Source organism: Arvicanthis niloticus, chromosome 2 (assembly GCF_011762505.2).
Source record: "Arvicanthis niloticus isolate mArvNil1 chromosome 2, mArvNil1.pat.X, whole genome shotgun sequence".
Taxonomy (NCBI): Eukaryota; Metazoa; Chordata; class Mammalia; order Rodentia; family Muridae; genus Arvicanthis; species Arvicanthis niloticus.
Genome location: NC_047659.1, coordinates 146878060 through 146889000, shown reverse-complemented (window position 1 = coordinate 146889000; position 10941 = coordinate 146878060). Strand labels below are relative to the sequence as shown.

At 45.7% G+C, this 10941-nt stretch overlaps 1 protein-coding gene across 2 annotated transcripts; it reads right to left on the bottom strand.

Annotated features, from left to right (window-relative positions):
• Positions 1-4567: 4567 nt before the first annotated feature.
• On the bottom strand, positions 4568-10875 carry Gid8 (GID complex subunit 8 homolog). 2 transcript variants are annotated; one of them, XM_076930387.1, is made up of 6 exons: positions 10690-10826; positions 10215-10427; positions 8101-8230; positions 6808-7004; positions 5983-6180; positions 4568-5253 (listed from the first exon to the last, which is right to left on the bottom strand). In XM_076930387.1, the coding sequence occupies exons 3-6, from the start codon at positions 8216-8218 to the stop codon at positions 5080-5082; spliced, it is 687 nt and encodes a 228-aa protein (XP_076786502.1). In that variant the 5' UTR covers positions 8219-8230; positions 10215-10427; positions 10690-10826; the 3' UTR covers positions 4568-5079. The 2 variants fall into 2 exon arrangements, with proteins under 2 accessions (XP_076786502.1, XP_034351634.1); XM_034495743.2 differs by lacking the exon at positions 10215-10427 and having other exon boundaries at positions 10690-10875.
• Between the last annotated feature and the right edge of the window lie 66 nt (positions 10876-10941).

Here is a 10941-nt window from a genome sequence, read left to right as displayed (position 1 = left end):
ACTGTCACATAAAGGATAAGCAACTATATTGTGGTAGCCACCTTTCAAAAGCTAAACTTTCAGAAAGGCCAGGCGAGAGAACTTTCATCAGGCCCTGTATCCCTTGAAAAGCCACATGCAGGGGGCTGATTACGAGCCCCTGTTCTTACAGAGGAGTTTGGTTTCTTCATAATTCGCATTCCAAGGATCTGATGTCCTCTCTTGACCTCTGTGGGCACTAGGCACAATCAAGGTACATGGATATACATCCAGGCAGAACACTCATACACACAATTTTTTTTTTTTTTTAAATCCTAAAAAAAAAAAAGTCACAGGCAGGAAGCATCCAGTAGTCACACCTCTTGGTTACAGTAGGGCACAAGCAGTTCTGCAGTTTTCCTCTGTATTAGTATCATACTGGACCATAACCTGGCATAGATCTAGAAGGCGTGGATGAGCTGCAGGCACAGCAGAATACCATAGTCGTACCAGCCATGACACCACACATTCCTGCCGACCAGTTCATCAGATTCATGCGTAACCTCACCAATAGGTTTACTGTCCAGGCTTTAATACCACTATAGACATTCTTGGCTTCCAGAACAGGCAGACGATCTCAGGGCATGTTACCCAGTGCATAGAAGTGTGTTAGAGTCTGCAATAGGTAGTAACATCTGGGGCCATTAAAATTCTTTCTTTCATGTAAATATAAAGCCTCAAGTGAGGCTGGCACTCCAAAATTGAGAGAACTTATTCATGATAGGCAGATGGTACCTCAAGCCTCTCAAACTTTACAAGAGCTGACATTCAAGCACAGCAGAGGTCTCTACCACTGGAACGTTTAGCATTGTGCTCTGGGAGTGTGAGGAAGAGTGAGTAATGGTAACAGTGCCATGTCATGGCACTGCCACCGGGCTCAGGGGTGACAAGGCCCTTCCTGTGTGCAGTCACAACCCAACACACAGTGCAGGACGTACACCTCCGTAGTGTGCTGCTTGGTTCCCTTGAAGGCTCGTCTCACTGCATTTCCCTCAGACCTTCCTGAGAAAACGGCAATGGAGATGTCCAGCGTGGGAGCCACTGCACACTGCACAGGGCCCCCGAGTCATCACATCCTGGGAGTCATCACATCCTGGGCCCCAGTAAGGTGCAGCCGTCAGCAGGGTGGACTGGCTCTATGCTATAGCACTGTGGAGCGGGAACAGAGCAGCACAGCCAGCATGCAGCTACACATCCCCACACTTCCAGCTCTAACACCCTGACAAGCGTGGTCGGAGATTCTCTTCTCTTGTGTGTGGAACCTCTTCAGGGAAGGAGCAGGAAAAGAGCTTCAGACAACCATTCTGAGAAAAACATGTAAAGTTTTACTAACAAATTCACAGCAGGCACCAGAAGCTACCGGACCTGTACTTCTCAGATGTATGTGGCTGGGGCATAAATGCCCCCAAATGAAGAGTCACAAATACGTATGCACAAGAGTACTCCAGTGAACTAAGGATTCACACAGACTCCGCATGTCCTGCTGGCAATGCAGCTTAATAAACGTCTGAAAAAAACAATGCTTGTGAAACAAAAAATATGCATGGTGTGAGAACAAGACACGCCAACAGAGCAGCAGTGAGCCAGGGCTGGCGAGCAGGCTGCACCCTGCACGCTGTTCCCTGCACACAACTCAGCATGCTGAAATGCAGGGGTACAGACACACTGTTCTGTTAACCTGACATTTGGAATTTGGTCTTTTGTTTGTTCTGAGATTAGAGAGCAACAACCTGGAAGGGAATTCCACTTCATTCTCTTGATCACATCAGGGCCTTTATCATGGAACATGTAAGAATCCTTCTGGAAGGACTCTCTTGGTTTTTCCTCTCCAAAAGAGCACAAAAGAAAATAAAGATAACGTACTGCCCACCTTAGGCCCAGAGGCCCCACCTCAAAGTCACTATACAAAGTCTTCAACTACATACACTATTTGGGGGGGGGGGGGGGGGGGGGTCTCAAATGCCAAACCCAAACCATAATTCAAGTGACAAAACAAATTCTCATCTTTAGTATGCAGTAATTGCCATGCTTTAGACAATTTCAAACTGTGTTACTCCCTGCCCAGCTCTACAATGTTGGAACAGAGTACCAGAATATTCTTGTCTATTTATTTCAAGGCACTTTCCACCAAAAGGTGCAAAAGGAAATGAAGCTGCTTTGCTGCAACAGGAAAAGTCTACATGGAAATCCCTGGAAGGGGGTTTCTAGGCACTAACAGATCGTGGATAAGCAAGCAGTTCTATTTGACTGAAGTGTTAGTAAGCTGTCAACTGCTTGTCTTACAGCCACTGAACATTTTATGCATGCAACAAGCCTCCTGTGTATTTGTGGATACTCCCTACAGAGGACCTCCCACATGCAACAAACCTCCTGTGTATTTGTGGATAGTCCCTACAGAGAGGACCTCCCACATTCAACAAGCCTCCTGTGTATTTGTAGATAAGTCTCTACAGAGAGGACCTCCCTTTACTATATATCTCATGCCCTCTAGTTTTAAGAACATGTCAAACTGATTAGCTATACAAGTGATCACACACACACATACACACACACACACACACACACACGTATATATTAACAAAAGATACAAATATGCTGGCTATTTGGTGCTTTTTTTGTTTAAGAAAAGATCTTATATATAATACAGCCTAGGCTGGACTACCTTTCCTCAGCCTCATGAATGCTGTAATGACAGGCAGGAGACATCACACCTGGCTTTATATGGTGCTTTAAAACAAACACTGTATCTTTATTGATACCACTCCCCAACTTCTGCTTCATTTAATCTATTAGCTATCTGAAAATTAAAACTCCCTTTCCCTCTGCCTTAAAAAAAAAAAATAAAATAAAAAAAATTTTTTTCACCGGGCAGTGGTGGCGCACGACTTTAATCCTAGCACTTGGGAGGCAGAGGCAGGTGGATTTCTGAGTTCGAGGCCAGCCTTGTCTATAGAGTGAGTTCCAGGACAGCCAGGGCTACACAGAGAAACCCTGTCTCGAAAAACCAAAACCAAAACCAAACCAAAACAAAACAAAACAAAATTCGTGTATGTGTGTGTGTGTACCAATGCCTGCCTCTGTGTATGTAGAGGCCAAAGAAGACATCAGATTCCTTGGGAACTGAAGTTACAGGAATTTGGGGGATGCCTGACTTATGTGGGTGCTGGACTCTGGTCTTCATGATTATTCATGTTTTCTTAACCAAAGACCCATTTCTCCAGAAACTCCTCTACCTTATTCTTTTCCTAAACCAGATGGAAGGCTACATCTCACGATGATGCTGAAAGCAACCTGTCCAGGAAGTAAGGAGAGGTCTGCTCACTCCTTACTCACAGACCAGAAGAGCAGTGGAGGGTCATAATGACAGCAACAACTTCATCCTTGAGTCTGTCACTAATGTGATCCTAAGGCGAATACTGCCAAAGCACCTGCCCTCTGCAGTAGAAGCAGAGAGCTGGAAGACACTTCATTCCATCCCAACAAGAACAGAATCCTGTGGGTAAAAAACAGATAAGATACTGATGAACAATACTGAAGTAGGGAACAAGATAGAGACAGCTGGTTAACTGGTATCTGAGCAGCTCAGGTGCTAGCAAGCTAACAAACCCAGTCTGATCTAGCTAGACAGTATGTAAGGTATTGCTCAAGAACAAGGGAAATAATCCCAATTCAGTGGTTACTAAGGACACTATTTATTAATGGCCAGTACCAGAATTCCTGGCTCTAGTGTCAGACAGGCAGGAACTTTCACCAAACGATACCCACATCATCTCCATCATCCATATCCATGGATAACTGTGAGGGTTCTGCAGGTCTGTGCACCCCACCCCTGCCTTTAGCACTGAATGAACCCCATCAGGCCTGGACCACAAATCAACCAAATTCATCTGGCCAAGAATCAACCAAACACACCCATGCCGGGCACGATACATGTAATCACTCCTCACTCAGAACACTGACCTACATAAGCACACCATACCCTATAGGTAATGTCTTTCCTGCCTTCTACCGAGCAGGTAACAAATAGCTGATGAGAAGCAGGACACACAGCACTGCTGACACTGAAATAAGAGATAAGAAGTGACTTTGCCAAGCTCAAGTTCAAACTGGCTAGCTCAAACATCCAGCCCTGCGATGCTTGAGACCACCCAGTCATTCTATCTACACCAGGCTGCCTTGCTATTTATAATGCAGGGCATTCCCTAGGCACACGGGAATTAAGTCTTTCAGCTATGGGTTAAGCCCTGTGCCAGGGAAAGGATGCCCAAAACAAGGGCTGTGTGAGATGAGAACTTTTTAGAAGCCATTGTGGTTATTCTGGAAGTAAAAAGAAATCTTTATTTTCAAATAAAGTTACCTGCAAGAGATTATTCGCTGATTCACTATGAATGAGTCTCTCATCACATACAGCACCAAAAATATATTTTAAAAAATTAAAAAAGAAAAAAACCCCACAGCCTCACCCCTCACACTCACATCCCCTCCCCAAAGCTACACAGCCCACACCAAAAGGCAAAGAACCAAACCAAACTCAATACCCACACAAAAGTTATCTTTGAATTAAGATTTACAAATTTATATATTCTTTCCTATGAAGGAACAAAAGGAGGAAGAAAAGAAAAGAAAAGAAGGGGTAAGGAAAACCATGAAGTCTGGTGAGACCTAGGAAGGTAAAATCCTGCCTGCCTGCACGTAGCAGGTAGCAAAAGCCCATCAGTGCTCTCATGTGCTGTCCTGTGTGAGGCGAGGCCTTCAGCTGAGATGACACTCCCTAGCAGTGCAGCACACCGTGGCAAACCACATCTTCTGGAACCAGCCATCCGGAAGCACGGGGATAGTCAACTGCAGTGTGCGCATCCCTCAGGATACAGGGCACGGCAGAGGTGGAGTCTTCCATCATGGGTTTGCCAGTGTTTAAAAAGGCCATTTTCCCCTTTTAAACAATGGGGGCCAAAGAAAAGTACAGGGGTAAAGGTTCTCTACTGCGGTGACAATCTGCCAGTCACAGCCGAGGAGAGAGAGTCCTGTGCCTACTGACAGTGCTGGGTCCATGCACAGCCTCTACTTGGGCTCCTCAATCACACCTTTGCTGAGGTCTGTCATTTTGGGATATTTTACTTTCTTCTGGTCTAGCTCATTCTGAGCCCAAAGTAGCAGTTTCAGTAATTTTGCCAGCTTGGGTGTGGACTCTCGATTCTCATAATCCAGAACAGCCTGGTTAACTTCACTCCACACCTAGAAAAGAAACACATCCAATAGAGATGGCCACACACATGCACTCCTAGCAAGCCTGAAGTCAGGGAAGCACTCTATCAATAAGCTCCAGTCCAGCCCATCTGGACACCATTCTCACCCAGGAAGCTGGTTACTCAGGTAAAAACAAGTTAAACATGTAACTATAAGCCGTTCCAAGGACACTAAATGACTGTCACCTGTAGGAGCTTACACTCTGGTCATTAAGCACCCTGACTCTTTTTAAACAGTTTTGTGAGGACTTTGACATAGAGGAACAGCACAATGTTTCTATGAGCCCCTGCAGGCAAGCCTTAAAGAGACACCTCAACAAGATTTTCAAGGGCTCCAACACATGGGGGAAAGGAAGACATGGGTCTTAGGAAGCAATAAACTACCATGCTTGTAGCATGTGGAAGGAACAAGAAAACATTTCAGAAGACTTTCCTGCTTTTAAGTTGAAAATACTTCAGATACCTGTTTCTAAACTGATGGAGAAAGATTAAGAGGAGAAAAACTGGTAAAGGGTTTTGGACACTAACAGTCACAACGAGGCTGTTCTTACTTTCACAAGATCAAAGAGGACAGATCAGAGGAGCTTCCAGTGTCCTTCTGGAGTCACCTAGCCCAGGGCCACGTGCTTCACCCCAACACAAGAGCAGCACACGCACTATCTTTTCACCTGTCCTCTGAATGTCCAAGAACTTGGCTCTTCCCTTCCTGGCCCTTTACCTTTTGCCTCTGCATCATGTGGAGGAGGTCTCCGAAAGGCGACTCCTCAGGGCTATCGAAGGCCAGCAAGGCCAATGTACGCTCCATTTCTGTGAGGCATTCTCTGCTTTCCTCACCCTGCTCTGCCAGTTGCGTCTGGGCAAACTCCAATGCTGCTTCTGTCTCACGCTGACGGATAAGCTCAATCAAGTGTTGTTGCTGGTCAAGAACAAAGACAGACATGGTTAGCCAGCCTGTGCACACCCAGGCAGGTGACATCTAGTATGGTCGACAGCAAAGACAACCATGTTTGGCTGGCACACACCTAGATGAATAACAATAAACATTTGGCTCCAATCAAAAGTATATCTTATGGGTTGACTGTGTAATTCACAGTGTTAAAAGTACCTGTTCAGCATCTAGGCAAGGCCCTGGTTCCAACCCACCACTGCAAAGGGCAGTAAGAAAGGCATCACAAAAGATTTTATCATCTCCAAGTTGGTGAGTTTTCATTTTAAAAGCAAAAGGAGAGATTGGTGAGACTGTCACAGTCAAAGTGTTTGTTGTACAAGTACACCCAGAGGCCCCCCATGTAAGGGTACAAAGAATGGACTCCCAAGGACTGCCTCTTACTTCCAAATGCACACTATTCATTCTCATCCCCGCCCCCACAGACCTTTTAAAAGTGACTAGTTTCAACAATAGTCATAAAGCAGCAGCTAACTCAAAGCCTGTCTCCTCCCCAACACTAAGCAATATTCAATTAATAAACAATGGCGATTTCTTTCTGAGCCAGCGCAAACAAGCCTAATTTGACAAGCACCCAATCAGACTGCTTAAACTCACCTGAAGGTGGAAGTAAAGATACCGGTTTGTGTCTAGGAGCTCTGGGTGGAGGCTGTTTATCAAGGCGATGGCCTCCTGGATCTGACCCTTCAGAATCATCTCCCGAATCTTGATTCGTTCATCAAGTGTTTCTAGGTCCACACTTGGTTCGATCCCAGACTCCATCCGAAATTTCTCTGCTGCTTCCTTAAAGCCCTCTGAAAAGAAAACCATCTTCACTGCTAGGAAAGGTGACCAGGAATTAAGGCTCTGCACGTCTAAAGAGCCCAGCCATCATTCAATGATCCTACATGGGAATCCCACTTCTTAGGGACTTGTTTTTTTAATATTTTTGTGATTAATAGTCAAGGCTGTCATTCCTTTGCAGCTACCCAAAAGGCCTAGCCTACCAACCTGAAGGTCACATACTGCTAGCCCATTGTGTGCTGTGATATCATCAAGGCAGAGCAACAGAGATAACTGCAGGTGAGGCAGGCTCCCTGCTGTATCTTCACAGGGCTGCTGTACTCTGGAGCCACTTTACCTACAGGAACCTGGTGAAACCACAGGCCAAGATTCCTATCCACTAAGAAGTTTAGCAGAGACTTCTCACTGCATGCCTGATGAGAACCGGGCAGGGAGACTGACTCCTTCACCCCAGTTAGTAGTGACTTTCCTTCCCCAGCAGGAGCATCAAGTGCTGTTGTCTTCTGCATATTCCCAGCCATTTTCCTTCCCTTCCATGTTTTGAGTTGCACACACCTAGAAACAGGCCACAATATTTTTCCAAACTGGCCAGAAGATATCATTTATTTGGACTTTAAATATACTCCAAAGTTTTTTTTTTTAAAGTCTTGAGACAGACAGGCTGGCCTAGAATTCACAAGACTCCTACCTCTGCCTCTGAGTCAGAACACTCTTAATGATCATGAAGGCTCAACTTCGAAACTGTCAAAGGCCAAAAAAGGGTGTCTCAAAGGTCTCAAAGAGCTGGAACAATTAATTTATAGAAATTAGGAAAAATATGTATTTTTTAGGGGTTAGGGAAGTTGGGAAAAAGTCTCACATTACTGGCCTTGAATCACAATCCTGCTTCATCTTCCCAAGTGCTGGGATTATGGGTGTGACTTACATCACTTTGGGCTACAAAAGGCCATCTTAACAGGTCAGTTTGATTTACAAATATTAAAATTTACATAGTGTTTTTATGATTTTTCAGTACGAGCTAACTTTATCATTACACTTCAGAGGTAAAGGGCTACTTGTTTAAAAAGGGAGAGCGATGGTCAGCTGCTGGCCGCGGCCAACCTTTACCTGTGACTAGGTAGTTCATGATGAGTCGGTTCATGTCTGCCCGCTGGACATGTAAGTTATTAAGCTTTTCCATCCATTCCTCTTTGGTTATCTCATCGGGCTTTTCTGCATAACTCATTATGATTTATTTCTACAGGAAAAAGATACAACAATTGGGGAAGAATTCTATGTCCAGTGTAATCATTCCAAAAAAAAAAAAAAATAAACACAGCAATGTAGTAAGTGTAAGAGTAGAAGAATGCTTTCAATCTTGAAATTGACAAACGAAAAAGGCCTGAGAAAATGACATGTCTAGTATGTCTACATGTCTAGTATGGTTAGTGAAATAGTCAGAAGTCTTAGAATGTAGAGACCAAGACATTACACTATGAAGGAGGGGTTAGGTTTGAAGCTAAAAGTATAAAGGGAATCACTAGTTATATACCAAATGTTTTATGTTATGGTGTAAAAAGGACGCAGCAATCAAAGTGAAGACGTGTTAGTGAAGGGTGGAGTTTCCTTCAACTCCTATGTGGGAAAACTGATAAGGTGGCACATGCCTCTCTCAGTTCAACAATTGTACTCCTACATCCTAGACCAGTTCCAGCAGGCACCAAAGAGTATGCGGTTCACTGATGCGCTTAAGACGGCAAAATGTGGACTCCACTCCCCAAAACTCAACAGGAGCCTGAATACAGGAGCTTTGATATACAAATGCCACACCCAAACCCTTGGGTACCTGTGTTCTGAAGATAAGGCTGCAGCTTTTCACATAGAGCGTATGGCACAAGCATGCATCACTTACTCAGTCAAACATGCATATTCACACTCAGTGTAAAGGAAGCTAAAACATGTTATCAAGTCAACAAATAGGTTCAAAAAAACTGTTCTGGCTGGGTGAGTTGGCCACAATTTTAATCCCAGCACTTGTGAGGCGGAGTCAAAATGGATCTAGAGATCTGAGTTCTGGGCCAGCCAGAGTTACATGGTAAGACTGTGCCTCAAAAATAAATACAAATAAAGAACTTTTTACATTTAAAGTATTTAGACTTTAGAAGGGAATATGGTTGTACATCACTTTAATAAAACAACACTGAATGGGAAAAATAGAACAAATTAAAAAAGAAGTCCAAGTGTGACATGAGTTTTGCAAAATCTGATATGAAATAAACTACATGGAATGTCTTTAGCACAAAATATTGTATGATCTTAAGCAAAGACATGGAATCACACAGGGACTGTTTCGTGGGGGAGTAAGGCAGGATGGTAGGACCTCGGCCGGGGTGGGGGAGGGGCAGTCAGGGTAACTCTAGGAACACAAACTGGATCATTTTCACTTGGTCAATAACATATACTTCACAGGTATTACTTTGTGCATTGCAAAGGACAAGCTAATTTGTTTTAATATGTCATAAAATTGAAAGATGGCTCTGGCTTCTATTGGATGGAAAGAGCTAAGCAGTCCAACAAAGAGCTATCCTAGCGCTGGTATAGTGGACAGCATTAGACATGATCAAGCTTTGGCCTCCAAATCAATGGAAGCTGTTGCTGGACTGAATATGAAGGGACAAGAGAAAAGAAAGAAACACGGACAACCAGACTGGTGGTTTCAAGTGTCAGGCCTTAGAAATGTGAGCACGACAACGTGGGAGAGATGCAAGTAAAACAGGTTGGAGGAGCAGGGCAAGTCTGGTGCAGAGGACTCTGGCAGGCAGAGAGGTGTGGTAGGCCTCTGGATTACAGGTCCTGGGACCCACGCTAGAAACAGTAATTTTGGAAATACGCACATACACATACTAGGGGAAAAGCTATTTAAGCAAGAGTTTTTTTTTTTTTTTTCTTTAAAGACCTAAGATAGTAAGATTCCAAAGCCCACTTGCAGAGAACAATTTGCACAGTGAATGTTAGAGGGACTTCGAATTTGCAACATGCCAGGACTTCTAACTCTGGCAGACTTGAAGATCCCAACAGCCTAAAAGGTTTAGAAGTAGTAGTAGGGGGAGGCGGGAAGTGAAACTAAACGGGGCTGATGCCTCTCCGTGCCACAGGATAACAGCAGAATTCACCGATTCAACTTCTATTCATAAGTAAGCTAAACATCAGTCTGGAAAAATGCTTGTCAAGAAGGTCCTTGCCTCTCGATTTCCACTCGGCGCCTGGAAAGGTTACCAAGCAAGGCTGAGGACAGAGACAGGGGCTAGTAGTGGTTCTGTAGGAATCAGTGGTCCAACATTCAGCGGTTACACAGTGGACGGGGATGCATCCTACGGCCGGAGGATGACTTTTAACGCATTAGCTGTGTCTTCACCTTTCGCTGTCCCCTTCACTGCGCCTTTAATCGCAGAGACCTGCGAACATTTGCAGTAACTATTCCTGTCCCGGCAGCACCCCGACTAACAGCGCGGCCTCCAGACCTCCCGCTCCGGGGCCGGGCCGTGGAGGGCAGGACTGACTGCCCTGATCCCCGCTCTCGCCTCGGGCTTCCTATAGCCTGGGCAGGGCAACCTGGCGGACACAGGCCCCCGACCTCTGACCTCCGCGCCGCGGCCCACCCCGGAGCCCCGCGGAGAAGCTCGGCACGGCCGTCAGGGGCCGCTGCGGCCATCTTACCGTGCGGATCCCGCCTCCCGTGCGACAGGGTCTGGGTGGCGGCTCCGCGGCCGCTCCCGGGGCCGGGGAGGGGCTGCAGAGACGGCGGGAGATAGAGGAGGAGGCGGAGGCAGCGGCGGAGGCGGGGGCGGGGCGCGAAGCAGAGGTAGATACACCGGCGTCGGCCCCCTCGGACACTCTCGCGAGATCGTAAGATCTAGAGATGCGAACTGGCAACCAATGGAATCCTCTCGCGAATCTGCTGGGTGGGCG